Genomic DNA, 15,430 nt, shown 5'->3' on the forward strand with positions numbered 1-15,430 from the left:
ACTGGGGATGGGTACAGACTGACCTGGGGGGTGTATTATACTGGGGATCAGTACAGACTGACCTGAGGGGTGTATTATACTGGGGATCAGTACAGACTGACCTGGGGGGTGTATTATACTGGGGATCAGTACAGACTGACCTGGGGGGTGTATTATACTGGGGATCAGTACAGACTGACCTGAGGGGTGTATTATACTGGGGATGGGTACAGACTGACCTGGGGGGTGTATTATACTGGGGATCAGTACAGACTGACCTGAGGGGTGTATTATACTGGGGATGGGTACAGACTGACCTGGGGGGTGTATTATACTGGGGATCAGTACAGACTGACCTGGGGGGTGTATTATACTGGGGATGGGTACAGACTGACCTGGGGGGTGTATTATACTGGGGATGGGTACAGACTGACCTGGGGTGTGTATTATACTGGGGATCAGTACAGACTGACCTGGGGGGTGTATTATACTGGGGATCAGTACAGACTGACCTTGGGGGTGTATTATACTGGGGATCAGTACAGACTGACCTGAGGGGTGTATTATACTGGGGATGGGTACAGACTGACCTGGGGGGTGTATTATACTGGGGATGGGTACAGACTGACCTGGGGGGTGTATTATACTGGGGATCAGTACAGACTGACCTGGGGGGTGTATTATACTGGGGATCAGTACAGACTGACCTGGGGGGTGTATTATACTGGGGATGGGTACAGACTGACCTGGGGGTGTATTATACTGGGGATCAGTACAGACTGACCTGGGGGGTGTATTATACTGGGGATCAGTACCGACTGACCTGGGGGGTGTATTATACTGGGGATGGGTAGAGACTGACCTGGGGGGTGTATTATACTGGGGATCAGTATAGACTGACCTGGGGGGTGTATTATACTGGGGATGGGTACAGACTGACCTGGGGGGTGTATTATACTGGGGATCAGTATAGACTGACCTGGGGGGTGTATTATACTGGGGATCAGTATAGACTGACCTGGGGGGTGTATTATACTGGGGATCAGTATAGACTGACCTGGGGGGTGTATTATACTGGGGATCAGTATAGACTGACCTGAGGAGGGGTATTTTACTAGGGATGGATACAGACTGTCCTTGGGATGGGTGGGGAGGATAATCAGTGTCGGGACAAGGTCATTCAGGGCCCAGGGTGAAGATGGCACACTGCACCCCCCCACCACCACATTTTTTCAGCATAGATGAAAGTTTCTGTAACAACCCCCAGCATCAGTGCCAGATTTACCATTTTACCCCGAGCATAGGTTCCAGTTTCCACAAAAATAACCCCCAGCATTGGTATAACCTTCAGCATTGGTGGTCAGTGGTGTCATGCTACCTAAACCCCTCCTAAAGTGGAAATTCAGCTAAAACCTTACTAGCCTTAAACACGCCCCCCCTTCCCTCCTAACACCTACCCTGACTAGCGCGAATCGTCTTTTACTATCACGGAATCAGCTAAAGCAGCCCAAAGGACGGCGCCATTCGAACGGAACTTCCCCTTTCTAGTGCCGTCGTACGTGTTGTACGTCACCGCGCTTTGCTAGAGCATTTTTTTTAAGCGATGGTGTGTGGGCAACGTCGTTTTAATGATGAAGTTGGGAAAAAATTCATTTTTTCTAGAGGCTGAAAAACTTTGTTTTTTACAAGCCGAAAAACGATTTTGTGTACGCGGCATTAGAATTATTCTTAATTTGGAAACTTGGATACAAAAATGATCCAGTTTGTTTTGAGGTTGGACCCTTTCTTCAGAGAAAAAGACTTGGAACTCTAGCTAAGGACATGTGGTTGGCTATGGAGCCTGGGTGGGAGGCCTTAGAGCAGTGGTCATCAACTCCCGTCCTAAGGGCCCACTAACAGGCCAGGTTTGCAAGATATCTGAAATACATCAAGGATGGGTCGCAATTCCTCACCATGACACCAAGGATGGGTCGCAATTCCTCACCATGACACCAAGGATGGGTCGCAATTCCTCACCATGACACCAAGGATGGGTCGCAATTCCTCACCATGACACCAAGGATGGGTCGCAATTCCTCACCATGACACCAAGGATGGGTCGCAATTCCTCACCATGACACCAAGGATGGGTCGCAATTCCTCACCATGACACCAAGGATGGGTCGCAATTCCTCACCATGACACCAAGGATGGGTCGCAATTCCTCTCCATGACACCAAGGATGGGTCGCAATTCCTCACCATGACACCAAGGATGGGTCGCAATTCCTCACCATGACACCAAGGATGGGTCGCAATTCCTCTCCATGACACCAAGGATGGGTCGCAATTCCTCTCCATGACTTTCCTGATGCTACGACCTTGGATCCGCCGATTGCCGCCACGGTCACAGCATCAGGAAAGACCGCGGCTTCGGCCTAGCTCCGGACCCGCGGCCATCTTGGTATATCCCAGCGCGGCGGCCCTGTTTACGTCCACAGAGGAGGAGGGGCCCACGCTCGTGGGACACACACCGCTCTCTAGTGTCGTGTGTGTAGCCGGGGGGGGGGGTGTCTATACTGGAGGGAGAGGGGGTCTGTACTGAGGGGGGTGACACCATTTTTTTTTGCACCAGTGCCAATTAGTGCCACTTGCCATCCAGTGCCATCTGCCAGTGGCAATACCAGTGCCACCATCCAGTGCCAATTAGTGCCACCTTCCATCCAGTGCCACCTGACAGTGCCAATACCAGTGCCACCTTCCATCCAGTGCCACCTACCAGTGCCAACTAAAGCCATCAGTGCCACCTGCCAATGCCAACCAGTGCTAACTATTGCCACCCAGTGCCACCTGCCAGTGCCAATTAGTGCCACCTGCCAGTCAATGCCAACCAGTGCCACTTGCCAGTGTCACCTGTTAGTGCCACGTGCCATCTGCCAGTGCCAATCAGTGCCATCTGCCAATCAGTGCCACCTGCCAGTGCCAATAAGTGCTACCAGCAAATCCGTGCTATCTGCTAGTACCATCTTTAAGTGCCATCCAGTGCAACCTGCCAGTGCCAATAAGTGCCTTCTGCTAGTGCCATCTTCCAGTGCCAATTAGTGCCATCCAGTGGCACAAAAAAAAAATCGGCCTAAAATATCGGCCGCAAAAATCGGCATCATATGTCGGCCATCGGCCGCCCAGATTTCTAAATATCGGCATCGGCCAGAGAAAAACACATATCGGTCGACCTCTAGTCACAATTCTTCACCATGACATCAAGGATAGGGGACAATTCCGCCCGATGACGCCAACAATGGGGCCCGATGACGCCAACAATGGGGCCCGATGACGCCAACAATGGGGCCCGATGACGCCAACAATGGGGCCCGATGACGCCAACAATGGGGCCCGATGACGCCAACAATGGGGCCCGATGACGCCAACGATGGGGGACAATTCCTCACCATGACGCCAAGGATGGGGCACACTTTTTCCTCAATGACACCAACAATGGGGCCCAATGATGGGGCACAACTACTGCCACTGAAGCAAAAAATGGGGCGTTAATTTTTCCCACTGTCCGGCCCTCGTAAACTCTGAAGCCCAGTAAACTGGCCCCTTTGCTTAGAACGTTTGGAGACCCCTGATCCAAGGCATCGTACTCATAACCAACTACTGGGGGGGGGGGGGGGGGGAGGGGGTTATGCCCTTGGCACAAGACATGTGGTGCCAGAGTATTCTCCATCCAACGTTCTTCTCCTTTCTCCTCAGGTCAGAGAATTGTGTCCGGGAGCTGACCCTGGAGGAGAAGATCACCTCGCTCAGCATGGGCCAGGACCAGACGCAGCTGCTCAGCTGTTCCCGCGACGATGCGCTCAGTCTGATCGACCTGCGGCGGGGCGAAATCCTGCATGCCTTCCGGTACCGGTTAAAGGGCACCTGTCACAAAATATGGAGGGAATACATTTCGAGGCCAAGCTGGGGCGACACTGGCACTTTGAGAAGGAGGACAGGGACTGGCCTACTATGATGATACAGTAAAACCTTGGTTTGAGAGTAACTTGGTTTGAGAGCGTTTTGCAAGACAAGCAAAATGTTTTAATCAATTTTGCCTTGATATACAAGCGATGTCTTGATATAAGAGCAGCGTCATGTCACCACTGAGTATAAAAGAGAAGAGAGGAGCCTCCAAGTGTAGCAATACGGTTACATGTAATGAAGATACAACATTTAACAACTTATTGCTACACTTAGAGGCGCCTCTCTTCTCTTTTATACCCTGTAAAAAAAATGCTTTGATATACAAGTGCTTTGGATTACAAGCATGTTTCTGGAGCGAATTACGCTCGCAATCCAAGGTAGTGCTGTATTTGCATCACAGGCAACATTTGAATTATTAACCACTTAAGGACCGAGCCTCTTTCTGAGATTTGTTGTTAAAAAATGTTTTTTTTTCTCTAGAAAATTACTTAGAACCCCCAAACATTATAAAAAAAAAAATTCTAACACCCTAGAGAATAAAATGGCGGTCGTTGCAATACTTTCTGTCAGACCGTAGTTGCGCAGCGGTCTTACAATCGCATTTTTGGGGGGAAAAATACACTTTTTTTAAATTAAAAAATAAGACAAAAGTAGTTTGCCCAATTTTTTTTTTAACATTGTGAAAGATGATGTTACGCCGATAAAAATGATACCCAACGTGTCACGCTTCAAAATTTTGCGTCCGCTAGTGGAATGGCGACAAACTTTCACCCTTAAAAATCTCCATAGGCGACGTTTAAAAAAATTATACAGGTCGCATGTTTAGAGTTACAGAGGTGGTCTAGGGCTAGAATTATTGCTCTCGCTCCAACGATCGTGGCGATACCTCACATGTGCGGTTTGAACACCGTTTTCATATGTGGGCGCTGCTCACGTATGCGTTCGCTTCTGCGCGCAAGCTCATCGGGACGGGCGCGTAATTTTTTTTTTCTTATTTATGATTTTTTTTTTTTTTTACACTGTTCTTTTAACCACTTAAGGACCGCCTCCTGCACATATACGTCGGCAGAATGGCACAGGCACGTACCTGTACGTCGCCTTTAAGAGCCCAGCCGCGGGTCGTGCGTGCGACCCAGTCCGTGACTCGATCGCCGCCGGTGTCCCGCGATCGGGTCACAGGAGCTGAAGAACGGGGAGAGGTTAGTGTAAACAAACCTTCCCCGTTCTTCTCTGTGGAAGTGCCACGGCTGGGCTCTTAATGGCGACGTACCTGTACGTGCCTGTGCCCAGCCGTGCCATTCTGCCGACGTATATTGGCATTAGGCGGTCCTTATGCGGTTAACCTCTTAGCGATCGCGCTATAGATAAAAGAAGTCTACAGCGCGCCGCTCAATTGCCGGGAGGACGTCCTCCAGTTTACAAGTTCCCTGCATGCCGCCGGGGGTTCGCATCGGGAAAAAGCTGTGCCCGCCAGTCACGCGGGTGCTGATGCGCGTGCCTGGCGGCCGCCATGTGTGCCAGGTACCCGTGATCGTCAGTTGCAGAGCCAGGGACATGGAGCTCTGTGTGTAATGATGGGGTGTAAACACAGAGCTCCACGTCCTGTCAGGGAGAGGAGACCGATGGTGTGTCCCTTGTACATAGGGACACAGATCGGTCACTTCCCCCAGTCAGTCCCCTCCCCCCACAGTAAGAATCACTCCCTAGGGAACACATTTAACCCTTTGAACGCCCCCTAGTGTTAACCCCTTCCCTGCTAGTCACATTTATACAGTAATCCATGCATATTTATAGCACTGTTCGCTGTATAAGTGTGAATGGCTCCAAAAATAGTGTCAAAAGTGTCCAATGTGTCCGCCGAAATATCGCAGTCCTGACAAAAATCGCAGATCGCCGCCATTACTAGTAAAAAAAAAAAAAAATGATGTCATAATATAATATGACATATATAATATAATATAATGTAATATATTATATTTATATATATATTATATATATATATATATATATATATATATATATATATATATATATATATATATATATATATATATATATATATATTATTATTATATATGTTATAATTCAATCCCCTATTTTGTAGACGCTATAACTTGTGTGCAAACCAATCAATATACGCTTATTGGGATTTTTTTTTTTTTTTACCAAAATTATGTAGAAGAATACATATCAACCTAAACTGAGGAAAAAAATATAAAAATAAAAAATAACAAATTGGGATATTTATTATAGCAAAATATATATATATATATTTTTTTCAAAATTGTCGCTCTATTTTTGTTTATAGCGCAAAAAAATAAAAACCGCAGAGGTGATCAAATACCACCAAAAGAAAGCTCTATTTGTGGGAGGAAAAAAGGACGCCAATTTTGTTTGGGAGCCACGTCGCACGACCGCGCAATTGTCATTCAAAGCGTGACAGCGCTGAAAGCTGAAAATTGGCCTGGGCAGGAAGGGGGTGAAAATGCCCGGTATTGAAGCTGTTAAAAAAAAAAAAAAAAAAAAAAGTAAACATTTACAATGAGATATTTAATGGACCAAAAGGGAACAAACTGTAGAAGATCATTGTTGGGGTTTACAGGCACTTCAACCACTTGAGACCCGGACCATTACGCAGGTTAAGGACCCTGCCCCTTTTTGCGATTCGGCACTGCGTCGCTTTAACTGACAATTGCGCGGTCGTGCGATGTGGCTCCCAAACAAAATCGGCGTCCCTTTTCCCCCACAAATAGAGCTTTCTTTTGGTGGTATTTGATCATCTCTGCGATTTTTATTTTTTGTGCTATAAACAAAAATAGAGCGACAATTTTGAAAAAAATTCAATATTTTTTACTTTTTGCTATAATAAATATCCCCAAAAAACATATAAAAAAACATTTTTTTTCCTCAGTTTAGGCCGATACGTATTCTTCTACCTATTTTTGGTAAAAAAAAAATTGCAATAAGCGTTTATCGATTGGTTTGCGCAAAATTTATAGCGTTTACAAAATAGGGGATAGATTTATTGCATTTTTATTAATAATTATTATTTTTTTTACTAGTAATGGCGGCGATCAGCGATATTTTTTTCGTGACTGCGACATTATGGCGGAAACTTTGGACAATTTTGACACATTTTTGGGACCATTGTCATTTTCACAGCGAAAAGTGCTATAAAAATGCATTGTTTACTGTGAAAATTACGATGGCAATGAAGGGGTTAACCACTAGGGGGCACTGTAGGGGTTAAGTGTGACCTCATATGTGTTTCTAACTGTAGGGGGGCGGGGCTGGACGTGTGACGTCACTGATCGTCTTTCCCTATATCTGGGAACAGACGATCAGTGTCACTGCCACAATGAAGAACGGGGAAGGTTTGTTTACACTCACCTCTCCCCGTTCTTCAGCTCCTGTGACCCGATCGCGGGACTCCGGCGGCGATCGGGTCCCGCGGCCTCGGAGCTTCTAAACCGGGTCGCGCGCCCGCGACCCACGGCTGGGCACTTAAAGAGGACGTACAGGTACGTGCCTGTGCCCAGCCGCGCCATTCCGCCGACGTATATCGGCGTTAGGCGGTCCTTAAGTGGTTAATACATCATTTTACAAGCGGTGTAATTTCCCAAACATGACCTGGAATCTTGCAGTCCCTGTACAGCAGGGCTGGAGAATGAGGGGAAGAAGCAGCACAGGGAGCCAAGTGCTATCAAGAAGCATGCTGACGGGATGAAGCACAGTGAGCTCATGATCACTGTGCTGCTTCTCCTTTCACTGTCCAGTCACAGGCGAGAGGGGTTGGTCCAGGACAACCTGGGCTCAAAGGAAGTTAACTGAATGATTCTGGTTACCTCTAGAAGCAAAAGAAAAAGGGGGCGCAGGGTAAATCAATACATTTGCTGCAATAACTGTCTTTGTACCTCTTATTGATTTGCTGTTTTTCTATATTTCATTATTTGTAGAGCTGAAGGATTCAAATGTGGCTGTGACTGGACCAAAGCAGTGTTAAGGTAAAATCAATACTGTAATATATATATATATATATACACAAACACATACATGTGGGGTGTTATAACCTGTAATAACAGTATTCAGTATATCTGGACTCCATTTCTTCATATCCTAATACAGGGCTCGACAAAATCCGGGCGCCAGGTCGCAATTGCCTCAAGAAATTGTGACCTGGCACCAGATGGCCTACCAGACCCTACAAGGCCGCAAAGCCGCAGCCTCAATTTCCGGCCATCGCGGGCCCGCCGCGATCGCGCAGCGGGGGCGCACGGAGGCACAGGATCCTGAGGCCGCGGCCTTGTGAAGTCCCAAGCTTCCTTCTGTGATCTGGCGCCATCTGGTGGTGGCCGTTGGCATTACAAGTAAAACCAGTTCTAATGTGTAATTTTCCACTGCCATCTCCTTCCCTCTAATTAGAACCCCCAAACATTTTATATATTTTTTATTCTAACACCCTAGAGAATAAAATGGCGGTCGTTGCAATACTTTCTGTCGCGCCGTATTTGCGCAGCGGTCTTACAAGCTCGCTTTTTTGGGGGGAAAATTACACTTTTTTTTTTTAATTAAAAAATAAGACGACAGTAAAGTTATCCCAATTTTCTTTTTTTATAATGTGAAAGATAATGTTACGCCGAGTAAATTGATACCCAACATGTCACGCTTCAAAATTGCGTCCGCTCGTGGAATGGCGACAAACTTTTACCCTTTTAAAATCTCCATAGGCGACGTTTAAAAAAATTCTACGGGTTGCATGTTTTGAGTTACAGAGGTGGTCTAGGGCTAGAATTATTTCTCTCGCTCTAACGATCGCGGCGATACCTCACATGTGTGGTTTGAATACCGTTTACATATGCAGGCACCACTCACGTATGCGTTCGCTTCTGCGCGTGAGCTCGTCGGGACGGGGTGCGTTTTCTGGCTCCTAACTTTTTTAGCTGGCTCCTAGATTCCAACAAAAATTTGTCAAACCCTGGTGTACAGTAATCTCTAGCAACCAATCAACAAGAAGAAATCACGTGCTGTAACCTGTAGCAATTAATCAGTGAGCCGTAATGTGTGCTGTAACCTCTAGCAACCAGTCAGTAAGTGGTAATGATATGCTGTAACCTCTGGCAACCAATCACAATCACCACCTGGTGTGATACAGTAAACTGATTTTAAGTCTAGCTGATATTTATTGTATGTCTCAGAGCAGGGGGAGAGCAAAATTGCATGGGGGGGCCCAAGAGAGGGCATCCGTGATAGGCGGAACACTGAACAGAGGCGCGCACGCAAGTCCCGCCCACATATGTAAACGCCGTTCAAACCACACATGTGAGGTATCGTCGCGTGCGTTAGAGCGAGAGCAATAATTCTATCCCTAGACCTCCTCTGTAACTCTAAACTGGTAACCTGTAAAAAAAAATGAAAGCGTCCCCTATGGAGATTTTTAAGTAACGAAGTTTGGCGCCATTCCACGAGCGTGCGAAATTTTAAAGCGTGACGCGTTAGGTGTCTATTTACTCGGCGTAACGTCATCTTTCACATTATACAAAAAAATTGGGCTAACTTTACTGTTTTGTTATTTTTTTTTAATTCATTAAAACCGTTTTTTTTTTTTTCAAAGAAAAAGGCGTTTGAAAAATTATTGCGCGAATACCGCTGGAGATAAAAAGTTGCAATGATCGTCATTTTATTCCACAGGGTGTCTGCTTAACCGCTTAAGGACCGCCTCCTGCACATTTACGTCGGCAGAATGTCACGGCTGGGCACAAGCACGTACAGGTACGTCCTGTGCTAGTACCCAGCTGTGGGTCGCGGCCACGCGCCCCCACGACCCGGTCCGAAGCTCCGTGACTGGGACCGCGGGACCCGATCGCCGCTGGAGTCCCACGATCGGTCCCCGGAGCTGAAAAACGGGGAGAGCTGTGTGTAAACACGGCTTCCCCGTTCTTCACTGTGGCGCCGTCATCGATCGTGAGATCCCTTTTGTAGGGAAACACAATCAAAGACGTCACACCTACAGCCACACCCCCCTACAGTTAGAAACACAGATGAGGTCACACTTAACCCCTTCAGCGCCCCCTTGTGGTTAACTCCCAAACTGCAACTCTCATTTTCACAGTAAACCGTGGGCTAGATTCAGGAAGAATTTACGCCGGCGTATCTATAGATACGCCGCGTAAATTCAAAGCTGCGCCGGCGTATCTTCTTTCTGTATTCAGAAAACAAGATACGCCAAAATTAGGCTAAGATCCGACTGGCGTAAGTTTCTTACACCGTCGTATCTTAGGGTGGATATTTACGCTGGTCGATAGGTGGCGCTTCCGTCGTTTTCGGCGTAGAATATGCAAATGACCTAGATACGCCGATTCACAAACGTACGTGCGCCCAGCGGAATTTTTTACGTCGTTTGCGTTAGGCTTTTTCCGGCGTAATGTTGCTCCTGCTATATGAGGAGCAGCCAATGTTAAGTATGGACGTCGTACCTGCGTCGAATTTTGAATTTTTTACGTTGTTTGCGTAAGTCGTTTGCGAATAGGGCTGCACGTAATATATGTTCACGTCGAAAAGCAATGACGATTTGCGGCGGAATTTCGAGCATGCGCACTGGGATTCTTTCACAAACGGCGAATGCGCCGTTTTGTAAAAAATGTAAAATACGCGGGGTCACCATTAATTTAAATAAAACACGGCCACTTCATCCACATTTGAATTTGGTGGGCTTACGCCGGCCCACATACGTTACGCCGCTGTAACTTAGGGCGCAAGTTCTTTCTGAATACGGAACTTGCGCCCTAATTTACGGAGGCATAACGTATCGGAGATACGTTACGCCCGCACTAAATTACGCCGGGCTATCTGAATCTAGCCCAATGCATTTTAAATGCATTTTTTGCTGTGAAAATGACAATGGTTCTAAAAATGTGTCAAATTGTCCGAAGTGTCCGCCATAATGTCGCAGTCACTAAAAAAATCGCTGATCGCCGCCATTAGTAGTAAAAAAAAAAAATAATAAAAATGCAATAAAACTATCCCCTATTTTGTGAACGCTATAAATTTTGCGCAAACCAATCGAAAAAATGCTTATTGTGATTTTTTTTTTACCAAAATATGTAGAAGAATACGTATCGGCCTAAACTGAGGAAAAAAAACATTTTTTTAATATTTTTTGGGGGATATTTATTATAGCAAAAAGTAAAAAATATTGATTTTTTTTTCAAAATTGTCGCTCTATATTTTGTTTATAGCGCAAAAAATAAAAACCGCAGAGGTGATCAAATACCACCAAAAGAAAGCTCTATTTGTGGGGAAAAAAGGACGCCGATTTTGTTTGGGAGCCACGTCGCACGACGGCGCAATTGTCAGTTAAAGCGACGCAGTGCCGAATCGCAAAAACTGCCCGGGTCCTTTAGCTGCCTAAAGGTCCGGGTCTTAAGTGGTTAAAAAAATATATATATATAAATATTTGGGAGTTCTGAGTAATTTTCTAGTAAAAAAAATGTTGATTTTTCCATGAATAGTGCCGGAATAGGCGCGGTATGGAAAGTGGCGTTCACTTGGCTTTGGAGTTTCCCTTTAAGTGTATGAAAGTCGCCATTGGGCGGAGTGACCCCTTTTACTGGTTCGGCTCCCCGGCAGGACTGGCTGCGCTCTGATCTCCCCCCGGATCACACGTGTACATCGCTGTCTATCCTCCGCTTACATACCTAATACCATGTCGGATTAATTCCTCTTCATCCATAATCCCGTTATCTCGCGGCCCATCGGCGGCTGATATGTGAGCGCCGCCATTCCCTCCCGTAAAGCCTCTGAGCATCGAGCATGTGGTGTCTGTGCAACCCGGAGTCACCAAATGTATATTTAAAGGACAACTTTTGTGGGGGAATAAATAAATATAAATATATATTTATATACCGTATTTATCGTATACCGCGCACCCCCAAAGTGGCCCGAATTCCTGTGGAAAAAAAGTTTTTTCGTTTTTTTGTACTTACAGTTTTGGTGTCTTGCGCGGCGTTCATCGGCGGCCTCGTCGGGTCCGGCGTTCGTCTGCGGCTTCGGGCGTCCGTCTTCGGCGGGTCGGGTGTCCTCTTCTGTGGGTCGGGTGTCCTCTTCGGCGGGTCCGGCGTCCTCGCGTCCTCCCCGCTCGTTTCCCGCCACGAGTTTTGAATACTGCGCCGGCATATACCGAGCGCAGTACACTCGTGAATCTTCGGGCAGGCTCGGCAACTGTCGCGCTGACGTCCTGTACGTACAGGACGTCAGTGCGAGAGGCGCCGAGACTGCCCCGAAGATTCACGAGTGTACTGCGCTCGGTATATGCCGGCGCAGTATTCAAAACTCGTGGCGGGAAAGCGGGTATCGGCGTATATCGCGCACCCACGATTTTGCCCTATTTTCAGGGCAAAATAGTGCGCGGTATACACCGATAAATACGGTATATATATATTAGTATCTCACAAAAAGTAAGTACACCCCTCACATTTGTGTAAATCTTTTCTTGTATCTTTTCATGTGACAACGCTGAAGAAATGACACTGTGGGCCAGATTCTCGTAGAATGGCTTAAAAATGCGGCGGCGTAACGTATCTCATTTACGTTACGCCGCCGCAAGTTTTACAGGCAAGTGCTTGATTCACAAAGCACTTGGCTGTAAAGTTGCGGCCGCTGTAGGGTAAATCCTCCGGCCCAAGCCCGCCTAATTCAAATGATCCAGGTAGGGGGCGTGGATCATTTAAATTACTGCGTACTGCGCATGCGCCGTCCCTAAAATTTCCCGACGTGCATTGCGCTAAATGACGTCGCAAGGACGTCATTGGTTTCTTTTTTATAAATTCTTTATTTTATCTTAGTTTTCCTTTTTTTTTTCAAATTAAATGGTACATACTGTATTGATACATTTCCAAACAAATAAACAGATAATCCATTTCTAAATTCCATACATTGATACACATAATATAACCAACCTCTTCACTGCTTCGGAATTTCTAAGTTTTAATGTACACTTAACCATCTCCTATACAAAAGTAATCCCTCCCTTCCCCCCTCCCATCCCCCCCTCTCGAGGAGGATAGTAAAAAAAAAAAAAAAAAAAAAAAACCCCTTCCCTGGGCCACTCCCGCGTCCACGTCCCCCTCCCCCCATACTTCTCATAATTCCCCTTCTCTGTAATTTACATATGGACTCCATATCTGTCTATATTTTTCCTCTTGCTCTCTAATGCCCATGGTGAGCTTTTCCATTTGTTGAATTTCCGAGATTCTATTTAACCATTGCCGTTTATTTGGTGTGGTAGTACTTTTCCACAAGATTGGAATGCAGGCCCTTGCTGCAACCAGTAGATGTCTTATCAGGGAGCCTTTGAACCTGGCCATGGAGACTGGTATGTCCAGCAGTAAATAAGTGGCCGGGCTACTACCCAGATCCACCTCCAGGATATCTCTCACAGTGTCCATGACCATTTTCCAAAAATCCACTATCTTCTCACAGGACCAGAAAAGATGTAACATGGTACCTTTTTCCTTACCGCAGCGCCAACATCTGTCTGAGACTTCCGGAAATATCCGGTTCAGGACTACAGGGGTTTTATACCACCTAGTTAAAATTTTGTAGCCCCCTTCCTGGTATCTGGTAGCTAGGGAGGCTTTATGTGTAAAATTAAATATTTTTGTTATCTGCTTTTCCGAAAAAACCACCTCTAACTCCTTTTCCCAGGCTCGTATAAACGTCAGTTCCCGCGGTGTTGTTTCCTCCACCCAGAGGCCATACATCAGCGAGAGACCGTGTCTCAACTCCACTCCCTTAAGGCACAGTTCCTCATATCCTGAGAGGTCTCTTATTGGTCTCCCTTTTGGGTTCAAAGCTCTAGTGGCCATTTTTAATTGATTTTGTCTCATTTGGTCAAGTTCCTCTCTTATTACCTCATCTCTTTCCTCGCTTCTGATCCTTGGGTTTTCTCCCTCAAAATGTATTACCCTGCTCCATCCTGCTCTTTTTACCCTCTTAAAATGTGGGTCTGATATCCCAATTTGGAATTTCGGATTACCAATAACCGGAGTGAGTGGACTTGGGGCAATCGAAAGTTTTGTTTTCCTGAATAGTTTTTTCACCACGCTCAGGGTTGCCCCTATGGTTGGATGTTTCTTAACTACCCCTGGTATATCCACTTCTTGTATCCATGCCAATCCCTCTAAGGGGATATCTGTACTTTTCTGCTCTATAAGTAACCAAGGCTTATGCTTCTCCTGCGTGCACCATTCCGCCACTCTTGACATGTGTGTTGCTATATAGTAACCTACTGGGTCTGGGAACCCCACTCCCCCTTTCTCCTTGGGTAAAGTTAGTATTTCCCTCCGAATTCTCGCCGCTTTCCCCGACCAGATGAACTTCGCAAACTTGGATTTCATATCCCTTAGATAACTCGGCGGGATTTTTACCGGTAAGGTTTGAAATAAATAGAGCAATCTTGGTAACACGTTCATTTTTAAGATGCTGATTCTCCCAAACCATGAGTACGTCTCTTTTCCCCATCTAATAAAGTCAGATTTCATTCGCCTTATCAACGGAGTAAAGTTCAATTCGAGGATTCTATTTAAATTTTTGGGGATTTTTGTCCCTAAGTAGAGTATGTGAGAGTCCGTCCAATTAAAGGAAAAATTTGCTGTCAAGAGGTCCTTGATTTGTTTGTTTATTTCTAGCCCCATTGCCTCTGACTTGTTATAGTTTACCTTAAAGTTAGATAGGTCACCATATGCCCTTATCTCTCTCATCAAGGGGGGAAGTGATAGTTCGGGAGCCGCTATTGAGAACAACAGATCGTCCGCAAAAGCAGCTACTTTATGTTCCGTTCCTTTAATCTGAAATCCTCTTATATCTGCGTTCGATCTAATTGTCCTCAGTAGCGGCTCCAATGTCAAAACGAAAATAATCGGGGAGAGTGGGCATCCTTGCCTTGTCCCATTCCCAATTGGAAATGGGTCCGATAGTACCTCATTCACCTTCACCCTTGCCGACGGACATGAGTAAAGGCTAGCAATCCACTTCTGCATGCCCGCACCCAGTCCTATATGTTCTAATGTAGCTTTCAAAAAGCCCCAGTCCACCCTATCGAAGGCTTTTTCCGCGTCAGTAGAGATAAGTGCTAGTGGTTTATGGTGGGTTTGGGCCAGATAAATGGTATTTAACACCCTTTGTGTGTTTTCCCTACCTTCCCTTCCCGGTACAAAGCCTACTTGGTCTGGGTGTATAAGTGTAGGGATATTAGGAACCAGTTTGTTTGCAATTATCTTTGAAAATATTTTTAAGTCTATGTTTAGCAACGATATAGGTCGATAACTCGCGCAGACTGTGGGATCTTTCCCTTCCTTGGGGATAACGGCAATATGGGCTCCTAATGTTTCTCTTCTCATCTGATGGCCTTCTTTCAGTGAATTAAAGGCCTCTAGAAATTTTGGTATTAATTTGTCTTGAAAAGTTTTATAATATGTTAACGTGTAGCCATCTGGCCCTGGTGATTTGCC

The 15,430-nt window shown here is 46.0% G+C and overlaps 1 protein-coding gene across 1 annotated transcript in view; it reads left to right on the top strand.

Annotated features, from left to right (window-relative positions):
• Positions 1-15,430, top strand: part of ATG16L2 (autophagy related 16 like 2) — a 122,706-nt gene that overhangs the window by 81,038 nt on the left and 26,238 nt on the right. Inside the window, exons 15-16 of the mRNA XM_040339781.1 lie at positions 3,714-3,863; positions 7,880-7,927. Coding sequence (XP_040195715.1) covers positions 3,714-3,863; positions 7,880-7,927 — 198 coding nt within the window. The remainder of the gene's footprint in view (positions 1-3,713; positions 3,864-7,879; positions 7,928-15,430) is intronic.

Source organism: Rana temporaria, chromosome 2, assembly GCF_905171775.1.
Source record: "Rana temporaria chromosome 2, aRanTem1.1, whole genome shotgun sequence".
Lineage (NCBI taxonomy): Eukaryota > Metazoa > Chordata > Amphibia > Anura > Ranidae > Rana > Rana temporaria.